The following is a 23,865-nucleotide window of genomic DNA, read 5'->3' on the forward strand; positions in this document are numbered from 1 at the left end:
TAATATAAATATATTAAATTATAATAATCAGAATAATTATATTTACACCCACAGACACACACACACACACACACACACACACACACACACACACACACATGTATATATATATATATATATATATATATATATATATATATATATATATATATATATATATATATATATATATATATATATATATATATATATATATATATATACATAAATAAATATATATATATATATATATATATATATATATATATATATATATATATATATATATATATATATATATATATATATATATATATATTCATTTAAAAAGGTAAAGTGTTGTTATTTTATTTACACATTTATACATTTTTATTTGAGACCCCGCAATTTTTTATCCAAGATTAACCGTTTATGTATTATAAAAAGTACCTCAGAATCACAGCTTCAGCAGCACTGACTTACTGAACGCTCAGTACCGCGCAAAGAGTGGGAGGAGCTGGACAATGAAGGCGGCGCCCACTGTCAGACAGACCGGTTAGACGGGAGAGACCCATCGCCCGAAGGCATTTGACTTACCTGAGAGTTGTACTGAGGAGCGTACATCTGCTCAAGATCAACTAATCTTTGCGATTGTTTGGTTACATAAGCAAGAACGGCAGAAATCAGCCAGTTCAATGTAGCCATCCTGCTAGCGCGATCATTAAAGAGAGCTCTTCATCTCCTCATGAACAGCAGGTAAGCGCAGAACTGATCCTTTCTGCTCTGTGAGATCTCGACGTGTATTGAATGCACTTGATTGAATTCGAATGAGAATAAAATTAGGCTATAGCATGCCTGCATAAGTAGGCTTAAAATTGTATATTTGTAGGACAGTACATGATCAAAAAGTTGTGCTGAATGATTTAACTGAACTACATATTCATCTTGTCATTAATATCACATTTAAATCTACTTAATTTAAGCATTTTATATTTACTATGGTTGTTATAGTTATTAAGAACGAACATGCAGTGTGGCAACATCTAAATGAACTGCATTTATTCAAGTAAAATAGATAGATAGATAGATAGATAGATAGATAGATAGATAGATAGATAGATAGATAGATAGATAGATAGATAGATGGATGAAGGATGGATAGATAGATAGATAGATAGATAGATAGATAGATAGATAGATAGATAGATAGATAGATAGATAGATAGATAGATAGATGAAGGATGGATAGATAGATACGGTAGTTTTGGTAAACTTTATAGAGTTTTTAAAAGTTGAGTCTATATATAGTAAAATATTTATATAAAATATATATTTTTTGTAATGTTTTATAAGTTTCACAACGGTGTTTCTGAAATCGTGCAAAATAGTGGTTTTGAAAAAAAAAAGAAGTTAAATCAGTGTGTAAAATGTTGGTCACACTTTACATTAAAGAGGTAATATACAGTATATTTACTGTTGCATTAAAAATATGGAATCTTTGAATCAATATGAATGAACTGCAGCTGCACACAATTACATATTAAGTAATAGGCTGCATGTTATCATTTTGCACTGCTATTATAATTCATATACACTTACCAGGCACTGTGGTCTAAAGCGTGACTTAAATCTTTTTGATTTTGATGTTATCATCAAGTAGCCTCACACTGGCCGGGAATCAGAGCAGAGCTTTACAGTCTAATTATATTAGCGAGTGGAAAGTGCTGATATAGGCGTTCGTTATGTAATGAGCTTTGCATTGGTCTAATCCTGGGAATAAGAGGACAGAATGGCTGTGAAGTCTTCAGTGTTCTAGTTTGTCAGTGCAAGTCAACAGTTTAATAATAGGAGACTTGTTTTGTTTGAGAGTTAAGGGTTGATTTGTATTGTCATATTTGATTCTTTTGTCAGCTGGAATGGAAATGCAGTTAAAAATAACCTTAATTGTTCATCTTGATAAGATCAACAGAGGTCAGACAAAGTGTATGAGCAGAAATCTTAAAAAAAGAATATTAATTTGCTGTTCATATGGAGAGAATGATTCGAATCCAGGTTTTGTGCATGGCGTTGGGTACGGAACACACCGGAAGAGCACACAAGAGCTTCTTAACCTGATTAAACTGAGACCTGCCACTTCGTAAGCAACCATTTAGCTGACTGTATCAATGAAAGTGTTCAACACACTTACATATCACTCTGCTTGTTTATTGATCTGGCTAATAAAACACCTGCTTTCGCAATAGTCTGACTTTTATTGATTGAGGGTCTGGATCGCCAGCAAGAATCAAACGTGTGGAGAGTAGATTGTGGCCAACTTTTCTGACTGAACAGTTGCAGTAATTGATGTTATTAACATTATATATATATATATATATATATATATACATAAACCAGTATTTGTAGCTTTTCATTTACAGTATATTGCTCTTAATGTTTTGACGAGGAGTTTGTGGGATATCAGTTTTCTGTTCAGCCCTGACCTATTTACTGTTCACTTGACAAACTTGTTCACTTCTGTGTAACTTTATGTTTTTATTGCATGGCATCAACAGATCCTATGTCAGAGTGATGTTGTTGTTTAGTCATCGCAGACTGTTTGCACTTCAGAATTAATCATTTTTGGAAAGCTGTGTTTACTCAGTTGGTTCTCATGTTGCAGTAAAAAAAATTCATTAAAAAGACTGAAATTTCAGTTGTTATTCATTGACATCTTGTTCCTTTTCTTGCAGTTTTCTAGTTCCCATAGTTTTAGATAGCTTCGGGGGTTAAGATTTTCATTGAATAATTACATTTCATTCGGTTCTTCCTAAAAATCCATTGTATAGATGCCAGCAGACTTGATATAGAATGCATATGGACTACTTTTATGGTAATTTATGGAATGTTTTTTGTTCTCTTTAGAGCTTCACAGTTGAGACAATTCAGACAGGTGTTAATTTTTTCTCAAGTGTTATTGATGTAGGACTGTTCTTTGCTAAGAAATAATGACTGAACATAACCACAGAGCTTTTGAATTAGATGACTGATTAATGGACATAATGGAGCATCAGTTTGGCATTCGGGTAATTCACTGCAATTTGCTGAGCTGATGTCATTAGAAGTAATTTAAAGTTCATTAAAAATACCATTTAACATTAGCAGATTACTGCAGTACTGAAATGTACTGTGGAAATCTGGGTGAAGCAACAGTGGATGAATCTGTCTTGGTCTTGCAGAAACGTGAGTTGTTCACAAGCAGAAGCGCTGTCAGAGAGCTTGTCCGACTGGTTTCACCGTTAATTTAAGTCGTTTTGTTTATTCCAACAACAAATGCACATTTTTATCTTTAACAAATAGTAAGGAGTATTTTGGGTTCTGCTCAGTACACGTGCTACTTCTTCTCTTTGCTTTTTGTATTTCTTAGACAGCTTGTTAATATAAAGCAAGACTTTATATCAAATTCAGATGAATTCCTAACAAGACTGATTCATAATGGTGCCCACTTACATTAAAGGGATAGTTCACCCAAAAATGAAAATCCTGTCATTAATTACTCACCCTCATGTCATTCCAAGACCTGCATTCATCTTCGAAACACATTTTAGATATTTGTCTAAGAGCTCTCTGACCCTCCATAGACAGCAATGTAATTATCACGATCAAGCTCCAAAAATGTTGCAAGGACATCGGTAAAATAATCCATGTGACATCAGTGGTTCAACCGTAATATTACAAAGCTACGAGAGTACTTTTTATATGCAAAGAAAACAAAAATAATTACTTTATTCAACAATTCGTCTCCTCCGCATCACCCTATAGCTCCATTTTGGAGAGAACGTAAACACTGAATGTAAACAACGTATGCTTTTGTGTTTCAGCTGCACCACGCGGATACTTTGTTTTCCTTCAGAGCAAAGCAAAAAAAGAACATTATCTACGTTGTTTGCGCTTTGATCTGAAGGAAAACAACATTTCCATGTGGTGCAGCTGACACAGCACAGTATACATTGTTTACGTTCATCATTTACTAACTGTTCCAAATAATACATAACAAATAACAACTTTTTTTTTCTTTCTGAAACACAAAAGAAAGTATTTTCAGAAATGACTAATTTGCCTGATTCAGCCTGATTTGCAATTTTTATTTTTTTTTGGACACCATTTACATTAAGTGTATTGACATTGTATTAATTTCATATTTTGTGATCTGCAGAAGAAATAAACATTTGGAACAGCATTAAAGTTAGTAAATTATGACAGTTTTCATTTGTTTGTTTGTTTATCCATTCATTCATCCATTCATTCATTCATTCATTCATCCATTCATTCATTCATTCATTCATTCATTCATTCATTCATGTATTTATATTTAAATTTGCCCATTCGTTCATTCATTCATATATATTTATTTAAAAATAAAATAAAAATAAAAGTGATATATAAACTCCCAACTGCAAGAAAAAAAAGTCCGAATAATGAGATTGCGATTATGAAAGTCACAATTACCTATTTATATCTCACTTTTTCCTCCGAATTACGAGATGTAAACTCAGAATTCTGAGAATAAAATTAAGAATTCTGAGTTTATATCTCACAGTTCTGAGGAAAAAGTGATGTGAAGAAAGTAAATTGGAAACAAGCTTCCATAACTATCCCTTTAAGAAAAAGGCAATTCAGTAAAGACAAGTCTGTTATTTTATTGCTGCAATCTTGTAAACCAATGAGTAAATCAAGTAATTCATCATGAGTTTACATCTTCATTGTGATCTGATTATACCTGAATGACGGCAGACTACTTTAGAGATTTGTGTTGATTAGTCTAACGCAGTTATCGCCGCCCACATAGACTAGATATGTCCCCAAAGACACAGGTCCACCCGTCAAAGATGTAATGATCCTAATCCCTAACGTTAATCTGGATTTGGCTCATGGCCGATCACCTTTCAGGTCTGTCACTTACTAGTGCAAATCTACACCTCTGATGAGGTGGGCTGGATCTGGCTTGTGCTGGATGGTTATAGATTGTATTGTGCAACTGCTGCAGAGTTTTGCTGCGGGGGCTGGAAAACAGTATTTGAAACAACAACACGCTGAAGACTCACAAATGTCTGAACTGTCAAAAAAAAAAAAAGTGTTTATCGACCGTGAAAGTTTCTATTTAACAACATCTTTGACAGTTGATTCCTGCTATTTGTTTTCCACTAAATTCTGGATAATATCTAAACAGATGGTACCTTTTCTAGGAAATATTTAATTGTCTTTCTTTGACAGACATTTGGCATGTGACAACATGCCCTATGTACACTGAAAAAAAGGGTGTATGTAGATGCAGTTTTCACTGAGAAATTGCTTGTAAATTTCATAATTAGTTACAAAAAATTGGCAAGTAACATAATGTAACATAATGAATTAAATATGACATTTTGAAGTAAAAACACTGAAATAGTATGTGCTCCAATGATCTGTATTAACAACTTTTGAAAACCAATTTTTACAATTTAGAACCAAACCTGTGGAAGATTGTTTCAGTCATGGAATAAAAAAAACCTATTCTTACAATTCTGAAAAAGAGTGAGATATAAACTCTAAAAAGTTGCATATACACAGCCTACTACTACTACTGCTAAAATGAAACAAACATTATTTTTTAAGGATTAATCACACAATATTTCTTCCATGTTTTAATTTTAATAGTATATCCCTGTTGTTTGCCAAAAATAAAGTTTTCTTAATTTTCAATAATTAAAAGATAAATGATAAATGAAATTAATGTTTTATGCCTTCATTTGACAACCAAGAAAAATGTAAATACACAACACAGAATGTCTGAAGGAAAAAAATAATAATATTTAAATATAAAAAAATAATTAATAAATTAAGTTGTGTATACATTCAAATAATTAGACATGCTTAAACACAGAATTTGGTAACAATAAAAAATATATATAAATAATATATAGAGAAAAAAATAAAACATTTCATAGGGCCCTAAACATGTTCATAGGGCCCTAAACATAATCTTTGTTAAACTTTTAATAAATTGATGTTACAATGTATATGTTTTAATGATTTTAATTCATTAGACATGCTTATTAATTAAAACAATTTAATTGAACTATTAAAAAGGAGATAAAATAAGAGAATAAATAAGAGAAAAAAATAATTTTGGAAAAAATAAAATGGATTTCATAGGGCCCTAACTATCCCTCAGCCTTGCTGCACCCCCCAGTTTGAGAACCACTGCTTAATTATTTTAAATTGATAAATTAATTGTGTTTATTTTTTATACATACATACATACGTACATACATACATACTTCTTTCAAAAACATTAAAAATAGTAATGTTTCCAAACTTTTGGTCTGTACTGTATATATATATATATATATATATATATATATATATATATATATATATACAGTATATATTTATATGGAAATCATGTGGAAATCAGTTTACTGAATAATAAACTTGACTAACCTCTTCACTTCCACTTTAAAGGGATATTTGTGTTGTTTATTATTTATTTGTATTTATACTATTTATAATTTTTGTGCAATTACTTGCCTATCAGTTGAGTTTGTGGCAAAATATTTTGCATTGTTTCATGTTGTTTATTATTGCATAACTTTTTTTTAAAATAGATGTTTAATTTCTAGTACAAGTTGATTTCAAAATGCACCAAAATAGTTTTGCATTTAGTTTTTTTCAGTGGAATAAAATACTATTTTTCCCTATATATTTTATTATTGGTCTTGTGTCTCGTCTCCTGGTATAAGTGTCTCGTCACACCCCTAATATAGATATTTTTTGACTCAAATACTTTTAATAACCATACAAATTGAAACATTATAGGTTTAATTGCATATGACTGTGCATTTCCTGAAGCAAGCATACAGTTATGTTCTCTTCTCATAATAAGGGCTCTAATGCACTGCTGACAAATGATGATTCACAACCTCCCCTGGTCCAGAGAGGTTCAGGGTAGAAGTGAAAAATGTTGCCATTTTGTTGCCATGACTACTAGCACCATGTCATCTTATGACTTAACAGCTGTGTTGAGTGATAGGTTAAATGGTAAATATAAAATTACTAATTGGAAAATGTTGATATGTGCTGAAACAACCCATATAACCTCACTGCTCTGTGACAATACTATGACTATGACACACAAAAATCTCTAGTCTGGTCAAAATTATCGATTTTTATTTTATGCCAAAAATTGTTAGTATATTAGGTAAAGATCATGTTGTATACATCTAAATTTCATGACTGGTTATGTGGTCCAGGGTCACATATTGTTAACACCCATTAGCGTAGTTTAATTCTCGCAATTCACAGTGCAAATGTAAAACCTCCTATTAGTATAATGATGGAGCAACATTAGGTCAGGTAATCCTCCTAGATCTTTTCTTAGCTTTAACCTGACAACATTAACTCCTAATGCCAGCAAGGGCTCTCAGAGGTCTATATGGAATTATAGGGGACAGAAATGGCAAAGAAGAGTGGAGGGTGGGTGAGAGAGAGAGTGAATTGCTAGATAATCTTTAGATACGTGCCGACTTGTCGACAAGCCCCTGCTTGCAACCGTTCACCCGGCTTAGCAGCTTACCCACCCCGTTGGAAGTTATGTAAGATAGCTGTAAACAGTAGCAGGGAAGTCTTCTAATGCCAATTATCAGATCAAAAGGAACATTCTTAAAATCAAGAGTGGATAATGCCATCAGGAGCACAAACGATAAACAAATGGCTGCTGTCCTGCTAGAAGGAGATGATATTAATATTGTGTTTACCCTCACCGCAGGCACCACCATGTCTGAATTTTCATTTTACATGACAAAGTTACAAGCCAGTTGGGTTCACTGATTGTCAGTGACTTTTCCACAACAGTCCAGAGTGCAGCATTTGTTTGCCAATGAACAAGCATTAAGTGCATTATTCTAGTCAATAAATCAATGCAAGATTACTTCTGTTTTGTTGCCATTGCTTCAGGCCATTATCGCTACTTCATTTCTTGGGAGAAATAACTTGAAGAGCAACAATGATATACACATTGCAGTCAGATATGCCTGTTTGTGTTGTGCTGTCTCATTACTGTATTAAACTTGGTCCAGGATTCTGCCTTGACGATTACAGGGTCAGCAATCCGCACACCTCTATAGCTTTACTGATTGATTGCCAATTAAGGTTAATAAACAAAACTAATTAGATGACAGTTAAGGGACAGTTAGTATGTTTTTGTTTCCTTTTCTTTCTGTTTACTATGTGTTTTTCTTATAGAGGGTTTACAGGGTTGTTATAGTTAACTAAAATTGAAGCAAAAAATATTTTTTTACAATTTTTTTAACTATAATTAATATAAATATAAAAATATGAAAAACATTCACCATCATCATCATATAATATAATAACCCATAATATAAAAAAAATACATTATTATTTCAGCTAGCTGCCAAGGCAACATTTCTCATTTTCATTTAGTTTATTTCAATGTACCAAAAAAACGAAAACTGAGGCTGAAAAAAAAATTGAAAAAAAAAATCACCAGTCATCAGACATATTTAAAAAAAGAAAAAATTCAAAACTAATAAAATTGACAAAGATTTGCAACAAAATTACTAAAAGTTAAAATGAAAATAAAAACAGAAAATATTAAAATAAAAACATTCAAAATAATATAAACCATAACATGATATCAAAATAACACTGCCATTTTAAAGTGTGCCATGTCCGCTGGCTTGACATTTGATTGATTTATTTATTTATTTTTTGTATTGCTTATACTGTAAAGTGAATTGAAAGTGAGTGTATTCAGAGTAGCCCTCTTAATTATTATTATTATAATTATTAAAAAAGTAATTCTTATTTTTTTTAAAAGAAAGTATTTTTGTTTAAAAAAATAAACAATTTCTGGGTGGTCTTGGTGGTATTTTAGTCTTGATAGTCTTGAGGATTTGGGCAGCTGTCCTGCTGCTGTCCTTGGTACTGAATGGTATTTAATGCTGACCTGAGTTGGGCAACATGAAAAGATATGAGACAGATCCCATTCGCCTCATCTAACTATAGGGATCAGGAAGGTTAAGAGAAGAGTTTAGTTTCCTTTTTCCTTCACACCATAAAATCATGGCTTAGTCAAGTTAAAAACCAACCCTAGATTCAACAGATACTTTGGATGCTTTGGCTTTCATTGATGGTTTTGGATGACTGACAGATGACAAAAGAGAATCCTAAATGTGAAAGGAACAAGCTGAAACTAGAGTAACAGGGCTGGGAGAGACGTAGTGGGGTGGTGACATGCCTCTGAGAGATGTTTAATTTCTAGGAAAGCAGGGCGTGAATATTAAAGGGTGAGTAGATAGAAAGAATAGTGTTGAAATGTTTGGAAACTTTTCAGTGTGTCTTTCTTTTGAGAAATACAAACAGAAAAGCTCCATAGGGCTGCCAGCTTGTGTCAGGTCAGCGTCATGCACTATTCCACTTTGCATCGCACTGGAGAATGAAGCCCAACACAGTTTGACTTGGTCTTTCTGTTATGATGATATAATCTCTTACGTAATCAGATGTGGAGTATATGCCAGCTGGAGAAGATTTTTTTCCTTTTTTTTAATCTGTGATTCCACCCTGTTCACAAGAGAAAATAAAAGTTCTTTGCTCTCTCTCTCTCTATTCCTCTCATTTTCTATCCGTCATGTTTATGTCTATGTCAATCTGTGGTCCTAATATCATGCTTTCCATGTGCTTAGTGCTTATTTTTGTCATCAGATTAATGCTGGAGATTAAGCTGATTCTGCAGAGGAGTCAGATGCCAAATGTATTTGCATATTATGCACACACTGGTAGCACTTAATATCATAAAGTGACAGAAACTGATACTTTAAGTGAGAAAACAGTCTGCATGACAAAATAAAAATTTAATTCATTGATTAGCTTGTGCTCACATGCTTGTTGGCGCAGGTGGAATTCATTCTCAAGGCTAAATGCTAATAAAAACAAATGGCTGCAGCATTCATGGCTATTTAGTTTCCAGAAAATTCTCTGTCATATTTTGCCAGTATCAGTAAATTATATTTTGTTTCCTATTTAAAAGCTTAAAAACTGGAAATTCGTTTAGCTGTGTGTGTCTGTCATGATGATAGTTCAATTGTTTCCATAGACCTTTAAACTTTTCTTTGGAAGCATGGATCTGTCTGCCTGTTTTATGACTTGAGCAATTCATTCTGGAACTTTCACGTATGCCAATAACAGTATTTCGTCTGAAAGGAGATGTTAAAAAGCACAGTGTAAAACCTTTGCCTCAAAGTTGTAAACATTCAGATATTACCCATAAAACTAGTGGAAAAATTCCAACACTAGGAGTGCTCTTTTACACGATGCTTTGGGCAGGAAAAAAGTAGAAGGTGGCAGTTTGATGTCCGCTATATTTTTAACTGGTAAGCAGTCGGTTGCAAAACCTCATAAATTAGAGATGGTACCTTTCAAGTTCAAAGTAACTAAAGGAGTTGGGCTGATCAGAATTGCTCTGTTCTCTAAAATCAAACAGATCATGATTCATATTGTCCTTTGATAAGACGTACCAAAGGAACCTATGATTGAGAAAGTGTTGAAAGGTGCAGATGTGATGGATAGGCATTGTTTACTGCATGTCCAGTGAGTGACACATTTGATTATTGCGAAAGCGCCTCCTGTCATGAGTACAAGTATAAAATGTTATGTCTTCAGTTTGATGTACAGATAATGAAGCATATTTCAACACAAACAGAAATGATAAAATCTGACCTTAATTTTTTTTTTTTTTTCCAACGAATGCTTATTCAGAAAACATTTGATTTGTTTTGAGCTAGAACTGCAATTTTTGGATCATATTTGTAAAATTCATGAAATATCAAAAGTGGCTTATTTGACTGCTCTGGTTTAAGGAGCTGTTATTTTCAAGTGACAACGAAAGTTTTTTTAGTGAGTTTGGTGTTTGTTTCATTGTTGTGGTTCTTCATACTATATACAGTATCTTATGTTGATACTGAACACAAAAAGTTCATGAATATGTGAATCAGTTACAGTTACTGTTTCTACTCTCTTCAGTTTTAATATGTAGTCGTTCATTTTTAATTTGCTTGAAATTTTTATTTGTGAAAGATATGTTTTGTATTTTACAATAATTTCCCCATCTGATAAAGAATTATTGGGTTCATTATGTCAATGGAAACCATACAGCTGTAATATCTCACTTTTTTTTCACTCTTGTCTCTCACTAACAGATCTAAGGATTTCAGAAACCATCAGGGACGATGAGGAACTCTGGCGCTGTGCTGATTTTGAGCTTTATTGCCAAATTAATATCACAAGCAGCAGGTGAGCAGCAAGTGTTAGGAGTTCTGTTACTGTATGTTGCTTATGAAGCTAGCAGTACAACCTGACAAACTTCATTTACTGTTCAACACTGTTCAAAAGTTTGGGGTCAGTAACGTTTAAAAAAAACACCTTTATTCAGCATTAAATTGATGAAAATAACAGTGAAGACATTTTAAAAAGTTTTTATTTCATATAAATGCTGTTTTTATTAATCAAAGAATGTATCACAGTTTTTACAGAAATATCAAGCAGCAATTCAGCATACTAGAATGATTTCTGAAGGATCATGTGACACTGAAGACTGGAGGAATGATGCTGACAATTCAGCTTTTACATTGCAGGAATAAATGACATTTTAACATATCTTAAAATATGTGTTATTTAAAAGTTTGTATAATATTTCACAATATTGCTGTTTTTATTGTATTTTTAATCAAATAAATGCAGCTTTGGTTTATTAAAAAATCTAACTGACCCCCAAACTTTTAAATGGTTGTGTACATAAATGACTTTGTTTAGTTCAGTGTTTTTGTAGTTCTGTATATTCAAATGAAAATGGTGTAAACTTGATTAAAAGAGCAAGAACTCACTTAAAGGAACACTCCACTTTGTTTTGAAAATTGGCTCCCCTAGAGTTAAACAGTTGAGTTTTACCGTTTTCGAATCCATTCAGCCGATCTCCGGGTCGGGTGGTAGCATTTTTAGCTTAGCTTAGCATAGATCATTAAATCTGATTAGACCGTTTGCATCATTCCGGCATATTCAATAGTTCACGCTTACATATAATTAGCTGAGGTATGGAATGCGTATTTGGCGTGCTGTCCGGGGAAGGGCTCCGAGCTCGGGAATGGCCCGAACCTAGAGTACCCCCCCTTCCCCGTCTATTTATAAAGTGAACTTGAAGTGAGGAGATGGGGTGGAGGAGGGATGCTGATAAACCGTCAATGGATAGAGGTAAGTCAGCGATATTTATACTATGGGATTGATTACTTGATTATGGTCCACCTGTGTTGGTTAGGCTAAGTATCTGACGCGCTCCTCCCGAATCTTATTAATAAAATTACATATAATCAAGGAACTTTGCTGCCGTACCATGGGTGCAGCAGGCGCAGTGATATTACACACCGCCTGAAAATAGTCCCCAGCTAGTTTGTGTAGTTGCAGCAATAGCAGAGTTGCTGGGGACTATTTTCATTTTCATAATATCATTGCACCTTCTGCATCATTGGTACGGGAGCAAAGTTCCTTGATTATTACACCGGAATGAGAGTATAGTTCCTAGCCATATCTGGCTAGAAAATCACAACTTTCATTTTCCGTCAGTCTTAGTACACAATGTAACTACAGAAGAGTCATGTTTTAAATAGGAAAAATATAGAAACTCTTTGGTAATTTGTAAGCGAGATGCTAACCGTCTAATCAGGTTCAATGATCTATGCAAAGCTAAGCTAAAAGTTCTACCGTCAGACCTGGAAATCGACTGAATGGATTCGAAAACAGTAAAACTCACCTTTTAACTCTAGAAGAGTTGGAAAATGAGCCTATTTTCAAAAATAGTGGAGTGTTACTTTAAGTTACTATCAACCTCACTATTTAAAACTAAGTAAAACTTTGGATCCGATTCTCACGTTGTGATGCATTGATATATATTATGGAACTGAATGATTGGTTGCACTTTATTTTACAGTACGTGTACATGTACTTATAGTGTACTTACAGCGTATTTATCTAAGAAAGTTCTGGTAATACAAGTTAACTGCATGGGGTAGAGTTAGGTTTAGGGGTAGGTTCAGGGTTAGTAACCAGTTATTACATAGTTATTGTAATTACTATAATAAGTACATAGTATGTACACGAGGAACAGGACTGTAAAATAAAGTGCTACCGAATGATTGCCATATTATTTACATAGTATTTACATGGTACTTAAAATACAAAGCAAACAAATTTTCATAAATCCTATGTTTTCTCAATAAATTCAATGTGAAACTTTACATATGAACTTTGTATGTTTCAGAAAAATACATATTTTACAAGATGTTAATGTAACATGATGTTGAATTCAATAATGTAGTCTAAATGGGCACAATATACGTCCATAGGTGTCAGTGCGCCAGGCAAACCCAGACTCACAAGCTGTCGCTCTCCAGAGAAGGAGACCTTCACATGCTGGTGGGAACCTGGTTATGATGGAGGTCTTCCCACAACCTACGCCCTCTACTACCGTCTAGAAAAGTCAGTCTCTCTTCTACTTGTTCCCTTTCTAGAGCCGTTCTTTATTGTCTTAAGAGTAGTATTTTAATGCTAGTCCTTACTCTTTTCTTTGGCTCCTAATGAGGTTTCAAAAGTCTTGCTGTGTCTTGGCCTTTCCTCCAGTAATAAGCATTTAAAGGTTTTTTTTCTGCCATGTGTTTATTTCCCTCTGTTTCTGAGCAAGTATGTGAAATAATCAGAAACGCATACATGACTTACCTCCAGCCAATACACACACATGCCCACACACCCTGTCCAATAACTCCTCAGATTTTCATCAGAGCGCATCCTCGTTACTGCTATGAAGTGTTTTGCCAACATTACGGACTGAGATTCAGCAAGTACTGTACACAAACATCATATCTAATACCGTGTAATACTGCACCGAGGGGAGTTCATAGAATTAATTGTAATACAGTTGGTCCAACTGAGTTGGATGTGCTGAGTTGGGATATTTCAAGGCTGCAGTGAATAAATAGTGATATTGGTGGGGGTTTTTAAAGAGCAAATTTTCTTACCTGCATTGACAAACACTGGCTGAACCTTCATTTTCACTTTAATAATGAAACATCAGCATTTTGGGGCCATACAAAAAGAAAAAAATATTATATTTTAATTGCATATAAAAAAGCAACAAAAAAGTATATTTTGTGAATTTTAAATAGTACACTAGCATATATACTACTGTTCAGAAGGTTTTTTTTATAAGTATAAGTCTCTTATACTCACCAAATCTGCATTTATGTCATTAAAATACAGTAAAAACAGTAATAATATTAAATATTATTACAAAACTCTTTTCTATTTCAGTATATTTTAAAATGCATATATTCCTGTGAAGCAAAGCTGAATTTGCAGCAGTTTAACATGCACATGATTTAATGCGCAAAAAAAAAAGTTGTGCTGCTAAATATTTTTTTACAGATTAGCATCAAAGCTACTAGACATGGACTAAACGCAACTAAACTCAGTTTCTTTTTGGCCCAAACATAATAAATGCACTGAGTGAGAGTATTTAATATTTTTATGATATCAGCATGATTAGTATTGATGTTGCCATGTATCAGAAGCAGTGTTGCCAAGTCCACGGTTTTCCCATGGAATTAGGCTTCTTTAACACTAAAGTGAAGTGACATTCAGCCAAGTATGGTGACCCATACTCAGAATTCATGCTCTGCACACACCCAGAGCAGTGGACAGCCATTCATGCTGCAGCACCCGGGGAGCAGTTGGGGGTTCATTGCCTTGCTCAAGGTTCCACGCTCAGTTGTGGTATTGCCGGGCTGAGATTCAAACCCACAACCCTAGGGTTAGGACTCAAACTCTCTAACCACTAGGCCACGACTGTTCATGTCAGTGGGTTTAAGTGAACCCAATGACGTGATTTTTAGCCCCTAAAATGTTAATTTTACTCTAAACTTGATTAGGCTAGTTTTGAATAGAAATTGGGTGGGTTTTGTTGTGAAAACCTGGCAACTCTGATCAGAAGAGCTTTATTACCAAGTATGTTTACACTCAAGGAATTTGACTTGACGACAGGAGCTCTCAGTGCAGACATAATTATATCATAAATTATTTATCTCATATGCAGCTCGGAAACGATCTATGAGTGCCCAGATTACAGAACGGCGGGCGACAACTCGTGTTTCTTCAACAAAAACGACACATCGCTTTGGGTCAACTACAACATCACTGTGGTGGCCACCAATGCCCTGGGAAAGAACATCTCAGACCCTGTGGAGGTGGATGTGGCCTATATAGGTATGCTAATGAGTTTCCAACAATTAATTTGCACATATAATTTGTATTCTATCATCCCTTCTATTTATTTCTCTTTTTCCACTCCTCTCACCTTATGTTCCTGCATAATGTGTCATTTGTTTATAATCTTGTGAGTTAGCACATAATAGACTACAGTTACAGATTTTACTGCAGTGGATCCATCAGTAAAAGGAATGTTACTGCTTCTTTATGGGATCACTGTTGCAAAAGGACATAATTTGGTTCTTTGGGTCTTGAAATTTCGTCGGTCACAGGCTCTCTACTGCATTACGCCATAAGGCAGTTTAAAAATTAAAATCGTCATTGTTTACTTTTAGTAGCAATTTTAGTTTTATCCCGCACAGTTTGAAAGGTCACGGTCCTTTGATCTGACGTTTTGTTCGTTCAGTGCAACGCCATATTATCATTAACTCATATGTACATCTATAACTGAGACTAATCTTTAACAGATGTTTTTATTTATGCTGAAGGGGCGAAACATTCATTTGCAATACGAAGCACACTTTTCTGTTCTTTCTTTTTTGCTTCTTCAGCAAGTTTGCGTGTAAAGGTCACTTAGTTTGACCTTATTAGGTGTCAACTATAGTTTCTCACCCTTGAAAAAACTAGTTTTGTGCTGAATTTACAGAGTGTTAAATCCATAGTTCACCAAAAAATAACTATAGGGGCAGTCAAGACCAAAACATGTTTGAAATATAAGCAAATCAGATTTGATTGCTACAGTGGAGAGTAGTGACTTATAGTTCAGTCTTTTCCTCATACAAAGCTATATGGCTTTAAAAGTGAGTGAGCGGTAGGTTTGACTGTTGTATATTTTTATAATGGACTTCCTGAGCTCTCCTTTTCACCCACAGTTCAACCAAACACTCCAGAGAACGTGACAGCAGTCGTGGTCGATGAAGACCAGGGTCCGTTCGTGAGAGTGTCCTGGGAGAAACCCCGAACTGCAGACACTCGCTCAGGGTGGATCACACTACAGTACCAGCTACGAGTCAAACAAAAAAAAGATAAAGAATGGGAGGTGGGTTTAAAAACTAATCTTTGTGTCTTTAGAAAATGTTTGATTATCAGTTACGTCTGTAGCAATTTAACTAGATTGAAGTCTAGATAATATTGAGATGGACTTTTGCTACCCTGTTCAGACATCTAGAATACAGTTGGACATCTTCACAATATACTTCACATGCTTGGTATTATGGATTACTATTGCCGAACCAACTTGTTAAAAGCTGAGCCAACAAGTTAGAAAATAGTTCAAAGTAGCTGTTGTTTGTTTGTGACTTTATCCAAGATCTTAAATGAATGCAATGCTAAGGGCAAGTTAGACTGAGCAGTTTAATCATTGACTGTCCCAGTCTGGGTTTATGTCTCCATTAGTCTGCAGAAACCTGAGGGAGGCTAGATGTGCAGAACAACAGTGACTAGATCAAACCAGATTTTTCACCCTAAAGGCTGCACTTCAGTAACACAATGAATTAGTGTAATGAACAATAATGATTGCCTAGTAACAGAATAACCTGAGAGCAGTAGTATTGGCTCATGAACCGAGACAACATATGTAACTGATGATTATTGCTGATGATGTATCTGTCTTCAGTTTAAATGCTAACTAGATAAATATTTAAGTAAAATCTACTTGGATCTGAATTCATACAAATTTAAGCGTATGTTTTGTATCTTCATATTGATCAGTGAGACGTACAGTATAAAAAGTGTTTTAGTGGTAGCTTATGCTCTCTTTATCTCTATGTAGGAATATGATGCTGGCATGCAGAAGTACTACAATGTGTTCAGTCTTCACCCTGATAAAGAGTTCATGGTGCAGGTGCGATGTAAACCTGATCATGGGTTCTGGAGTGAGTGGACCCAAACCACCTACGTCAAAATGCCTGACTGTAAGTCTTTATTTTTCTTTAGTCGTTAATGCAAACTTGGTTATTATAAATATTTTCGGGGGAATTACCAAATTAAAAATTAAAATAATATTTGTAATAATATTTGGGGAAAAAATACAATATATAATATTTGTTTTTATATTTATTTAAATGCATTTTTACTTATATTTAATATAGTAAAACCATTTATTATAATAAGTTGACATAATTTAGTTATTATATTACCAGCATAACAGTTTGAGTATATTATTCATTTCTGGTTTAATTGACATCTGTTATCCCAAATTTTCAGTTGTCAGACTTTTGAACTTTTAAATATAAAAGATGTAAGACATTGAAAATGACAACCCAAAAACGTATAAAACGTGCACCAGGAGTGATCCAAAAAATGGTCATGTCTGAAAATATGTGCTCAGTTTAGACACATGTAGGACAAGCAAAACATTTCTAGTCCAGCAGGTTGAGGCATGCATGAGGCCTATTTAATTATCATCTAGCAGAGAGCCGTTTCAGGACCACAATCTGTGTCTCCATGGTCTTCTGCTGAGCCTGAGAACAAATCTGCTCTACACATATGTATCTAGCAGCTCAGACAATTCTAGAGGGAATACTAACAGGCCTTCAGTTTTCTCCAGGGAGTTATGAACTCATCTTCAGCTAGCTCAGCTAGCACAACCTCAGCAGTGCACGTTTTTGAGCCGCAGCTCTGGCTGGGCCTCAGTTGCCCGGGAGCTTCCGTGGAAAGCCAGGCCCGATGGGAGTTTCACTTAACAGTGGCAAAAATGAAATAGAGCAAAATGAGTCAGAGATTTTTCCAGCTCAAAGCATTTAAAAAAAAAAAAAAACACTATGTCCCAACTTGTTTATTTTGAGAGTGTGTTATTTTTAAATGCAGTGACCCAATTTTACCTACTGTTTATCCTGTTTTTTTTATTATTGTTATGATTTGTCATAAGTGGAAAAACAAATTGCAGTAGAGATGTACTCTATTAATCACCATTTCCTGATTTTGTGTTTGCGATATGTAGATATACCCAGAGAGCGTTCCCTGTGGATCATGATCACGATATTCTCTGTCTTCATCGTCCTCATCCTCACCTGGACTCTAAATGTGAAACGAAACAGGTGCGTCTTTGAGCCTGAAATGTTTCCTAAAAACATTTTTTATTGATTGTATTTTACTTTTTATTTTAAATGTAAGGTTTTGCATTTTATTCTACATCATCTTACCATCTTATAACCATCATTGGCAAATGATAAGACCATTTATATATAAGCTATATTTGCCCCTTTGATTTTGCTGACGAATACTCGTTATGCAGGATTAAACTGCCATTAGAGGATTGATCCAGATCTTGCAGTACCACACTTTACTCTCAAATGTAGTTTTTAGGCCAGCTTCTCTCAGCACAGATTTAAATAGACAAAGATAGACTAATTACATTGTCAAATAACGTGAGGCATTTTCAACAGTACAAGGACGAACAGGATCCAAAATTAATCTTTTAATCCTGTCGGGAAACGTGGAAGCTTTTGTTCCGTATTCTAGATAAGTCCCTTTTCAGTATCCATAGTGCTTATATTATGATCAAGCAGGATAACATATTGAAAGACATTAATCTTAACTGTGCAGTGACATAGAATTAAACTCCCAAACACCTCAAGAAAATATCATTAAAAAAGATCTAAATTCAAATTAAGCACATTTTGTATACTTAAAGTATTAAACGGTTTATTTAACCTTTGAAAAAACAGTTCCAAATCAACTTTTTCAAATTTATTCTGATTTTTATATTTGTATTCAGTGTGAAGCTTTGTTTGCTGCCTCCTGTTCCTGGACCAAAAATCAAAGGATTCGACAAACAATTGCTCAAGGTAATAAAAAAATCTATCAGCATGGTATATTGAATCTTAGCTTTTGTGTGTTTGTTTTCCCTTCAAACAGCTGATATTTTGCATATTTTGGAATGCTATTAAGTATTATGTTATGCAACCTTTTATTTATACAGTATTTATTTAATACAGATTGCATCAAAGCAGCTTCACAGTAATAAACTGGACACCCAATAGTTCACCCAAAAATGAAAATTCCATCATCATTTACTTGCCCTCAAGTTGTGCCAAACCTGTATGGGTTTCTTTCTTCTGTTGAACACAAAAGAAGATATTTTGAAGAATGTTGTTAACCACACAGTTGCTGGTAGCCATTGACTTCCATAGTATTGAAAGAATAGTATCCTCCAAACATTCCAACATTCATCAAAATATCTTCTTTGGTGTTCAACAGAATAAAGAACCTCATAGAGGTTTCGAACAACTTGAGTGTTAGTAAATGATGACAGTTTTCAGTTTTATAAAGGTCTTGATATCTTCCTTCATGCCACATTTAATTGCATTTTTGAGGAAGTTATCTCACTTGCTTTTCTTGCTGTTTTACAGAGCGGAAAGTCAGAGGAAGTTTTCAATTCTCTGGTGATCCAAGGTTTCCCCCCAACCATTGATTACGATGACTTACTGGTGGAGTACCTAGAAGTGTATGACAATGAGGAGCAAGAATTGGTTTTGGACAGTAAAGATCTATCAGAGGACTGCATGAAGTCCAAAAGCCCGTCAGACTGCGACTCGGGTCGTGGAAGCTGCGACAGTCGCACTCTGCTTTTGGAGAAGTGCATGGTGAGACGGGAAGGGAGCAGACGCGATCAACATCAGTACAGCCAGCATGGAGAAACAAGCTGGGCTTCAACTGAAAGCAGTGAATGCCAGGGTCTTGAACCTGGTTCTCCAGAGTTCTCTGATGGACGTGTGAAGACCTGGCCTGTTGTGTTTTCGTCTCCGCAGCCTCACCACCATTACCAAGTGGAAGCTGTGAAACCGGTCTACCACAGCGTCCCAGAGATCCTCAACCATTCATCACCACATGCAATGCCAACCAACTACCAAAACCTACACCATCAGGACATCCAACAACAGGAGGGCCGCTTCGGTAAACCAGCCTGCAGACATTCCCAAAGCTACACCCACTTTAACCTGGACGGCCTCGACACTCCTGCTCCTGGCGTATCTCCGTCACGTTCTCTGGAATATGTGGAGGTGCAAAGGGTCAACCTGGAGAATATGCTACTGCTTAGGCCACTTTCAGACCAAAACCGTGAACCTGAGGGGTCCGATTATGCTGGGGAGGACTACAGCAAGGTCAAAGAAGTAACATCAAACAATATTCTGCTTCTGCAGAGGGATACGTCCCATCAGTGTGCGGACGATTACAGCCAGGCTGGTCAATGCACAACCCAGCAACCACCTCACCCCTGCAAACCTGTCATCTACCAATCGCACAGTGGGATGCCACAGGAAGGCATGAGGGTGATGGGAAATGGTTATGTGGACACAACAGTCCTAATGCCATCCTACTAGTACATATGGTCCATTGCAATGCAGCAAAAACAATAAGCTGAACATAAAACCACTACATTTTAAGAGCTCATGCCAAGCCCAGAGATAAGTGCTTTTTCCCCTCTCAGATCTTGCTACAATGATTTAATGAAGTAGATTTATATTTATAAAAATAGTTGGTTTTAATTATATTGTATTAGCAAGAGGGTCTAGTTTCAGAGATGAGGTCTGAACTTTTATGCAAGCACTGTAAAGAGTCTGGACTCATTGGCTTTGAAGGTTCCATGAAGAACCCTTTAACATCCATGGAACCTTCCCATTACACAAGAGGGACAAGGTTCTTTAGACTATTAAAATGTTCTTCACACTAAGAAAAAAAAGCAGTTTTAAGAACTATGGACTAAAATGTTCTTTGGGCGTCGCTGTGAACACCGCCCCCCTCCCTTTTTTTGGAACCTTTTTTTAAGTGCGTGATAAGTCTTCGATTTTCTTTCTTTGACTGATTGTGTACTTTGATGAGGTGACTTAAAAACACCAAACACAGTTATCTTTACCCTTAAATCAAGTCTTTAACGTTAACATGAGATCCCATTTACTGCAAAATTCACTTAAATTCTGTATGTTCTGTATTCTGTATGTATGTTAGTCAATAGCACCATTTAGATATTGTGATTTCACTGAAAATTCTACTTTTCAAGATCCAGCAACCGCCACTGAAATTCTCCAATACCTTTATGCTGGTTTACTCAGAAATTTATGGTATTTTGAAAGTAAAATTGGCTGGGAATGCCATTTCTTGTTAACTTTGAATGACTTGTCATGTTGTGAGATTCATGAGATTTGAAAACGTAGCACTTAGCATAGTTGCCCTCAGCGATCCACTATGCATTATGTTGTATGTATTTTCATCATGGCAGTGTTTTTAAGACACTATTTTTTTATGCCGCTGTTCACTCCTAAACAACATGATGTGTTCTGTTGCTATAATGTACATGGACTTTGTTTTATGAACTGATCTTAAGTATTGTTAAAGCATTCACCCAATTCAAAACTTTTGCTTGAATGAATTTTAACTATAATGGCAGTATGCTGCATATTATATTAACACAAGAGCATTATTTGCGGTCAGAGTCATTTTCTACCTTCTGTAATCCTGCTGGAAACACAACATAATCTCAGCCATACAATTCTAAATGTCTTTGCTTATTAATGCAAAGTAAATAAATGAAAAGGGATTTGAACTGATTGTAAACTCTTATAATTTGAAAGAATTTGCCTTTGGTATATTTATAACTCTTTTAGGTGGAGGAAAACTTACTTAAACACTCCTGCCGAATGTATGTATCAGAAATGTTATTGGCACTGATTTCAAACACAAAAGCAAAACCGGTGTAAAATGAAAAATTGCAAACTGCCAGCATTCAATTATTTTTCCAACTGTGTTACAGTGAGTTGTTCACTGTAAGAATTTGTGTGTTTCTGTGAATGTTAACCTTGTGAGAATCTATTTTTCTAAGTCTGTATATCCTTAAATCATAGGTAGCCATTAATTCAGCTCTGCAAATTTTTACGTTTGATATAATATAAATATTTTTTTTAATAATAGAGATTGGCATATATTTAATCCGACTAAACAGTTATTATCTTGTGCATATACAAACAATTAAAACAGTTACATGGAGACACAGAAGATTTTAGCCCTTGGAGTCAACCTCCACATGTTGCCTTATTTTATGCATAAATCTCTGAAAGCCGACTGAGGTGTATTTTTATTTATGTATTTTTTTGGAAAAGGTCATTTACTAAATATATATTTATGTCTAAAGTTGCATTACGCATACATTTAAATATACAATAATTATTCAGTTGTTAAATATAATGTAGAAATGCATTTATATACCTACAAGTAATTTATATACTGATAAATAGTTCTGTTAGTTTTGCCTAAGCGGTACAAAAATCACCTCATCTAACTTTGTTGATTTGTGAGTGGCGTAACGTTTTCTTTGTTGCTCAAACAGTCATATATTCTCAGTTTCATAATAAATCTGCATGAAAAAAGCACAATTTTTTTATAGATTTCTAACTCAGGCAATGTCAAATCTACAAAATGTGTGATTGTTACAGTATACAGTACAATGCAGAAGCCTTGGGGCTACAGTGTGAAATAATATTTAAGTCTTTTCATCTGAGAGTTAGATATCTTACAGTAAAGAAAATGGATATGAAGATTTTTTCATGTAGGGATTACATCTTTCTAACTGAAATCACATTTTAACTTCATTCAGCCAAACCCAAAACCATCTGACTAAAAGAATTGTTCAAATCACAAAAATGTGTTTTACACTTAGAGTACTATTATTATTATTTATAGAATTATGTTGCTATTTTCTTTACTGTCTTTTGTCTTTACTGTCAAGTCACTGGAGGTGCTGAAATTAAATTTGTGTTGTTAACCAATGTAAGAAATACATCTACTGTGTGTTCTACTTTGTTCTGCTTTTATTTGTGAAATTGCATAGCAAAACCATTAAAACATATGCTCAGATTGTTTCAGATGTGTTGGGGTGGTTATTCTGAGAATGTTTGTTTATTTTGCCTGTAAAATTTTTACCAAAAACAATCAGGCAATGAATACACAATAGAACTGTTAACAGCAAGTACTGTGTACTAGAAAATACTGTAATACAAAGACCACAACATTTATTCGAATTCAGCTATTATGTTCTTGAATTATTATCATTAGGCCTATTATTATTAATTTGCTCATTTGTTTATACTGTATCTTCAGAGATTTGTAATTGATTACTTGACCATTTTAAGTGATCATAGTTTATCAAATCTAATTCATCTTGTTGGATTTTTATATTTTACACACACACACATACACCCACACGCGCGCGCGTGTGTGTGTGTGTGTGCGTGCGTGCGTGCGTGCGTGTGTGTGTGTGTGTGTGTGTGTGTGTGTGTGTAAAGTTCAAATATAAAAATACAATGGTAATTCAGTTTTAAAAATTACATATAAAAAAATTTAATCGGGGAAAATTATGAAGGCATAAAGTTTTCCTATTGATAAAACAAAAACATGTTGGTTGTTATTATTGATTTTATTATTTTTATTATTGTTGCTGTTGTTTTACACTACAGTATATATTATATTCTGAACATTTAAATTTATTCATTCATCATGTTCGCAACCTGATGAATTAAACAAACTGGATTTCATATACTTTTAGCCATATTACATGAAACATAAGAT

The 23,865-nt window shown here is 34.4% G+C and overlaps 1 protein-coding gene across 1 annotated transcript; it reads left to right on the top strand.

Moving 5' to 3' along the window:
- The first annotated feature begins 536 nt into the window (after window positions 1-536).
- prlra (prolactin receptor a) lies at window positions 537-23,159 on the top strand. Its single transcript, XM_059526015.1, has 9 exons — window positions 537-714; window positions 11,193-11,286; window positions 13,389-13,521; window positions 15,131-15,300; window positions 16,176-16,342; window positions 17,075-17,216; window positions 18,245-18,341; window positions 19,022-19,091; window positions 19,656-23,159. The coding sequence occupies exons 2-9, from the start codon at window positions 11,223-11,225 to the stop codon at window positions 20,625-20,627; spliced, it is 1,815 nt and encodes a 604-aa protein (XP_059381998.1). The 5' UTR covers window positions 537-714; window positions 11,193-11,222; the 3' UTR covers window positions 20,628-23,159.
- Window positions 23,160-23,865: the final 706 nt, after the last annotated feature.

Source organism: Carassius carassius, chromosome 36 (genome assembly GCF_963082965.1).
Source record: "Carassius carassius chromosome 36, fCarCar2.1, whole genome shotgun sequence".
Classification (NCBI taxonomy): domain Eukaryota; kingdom Metazoa; phylum Chordata; class Actinopteri; order Cypriniformes; family Cyprinidae; genus Carassius; species Carassius carassius.

Coding starts and splice junctions, on each gene's coding strand:
- prlra (XM_059526015.1), top strand. CDS start 11,223: ATGAGGAACTCTGGCGCTGTGCTGATTTTGAGCTTTATTGCCAAATTA. Junction 11,287..13,388: donor ATTAATATCACAAGCAGCAG/GTGAGCAGCAAG, acceptor ATACGTCCATAG/GTGTCAGTGCGCCAGGCAAA. Junction 13,522..15,130: donor CTCTACTACCGTCTAGAAAA/GTCAGTCTCTCT, acceptor TCTCATATGCAG/CTCGGAAACGATCTATGAGT.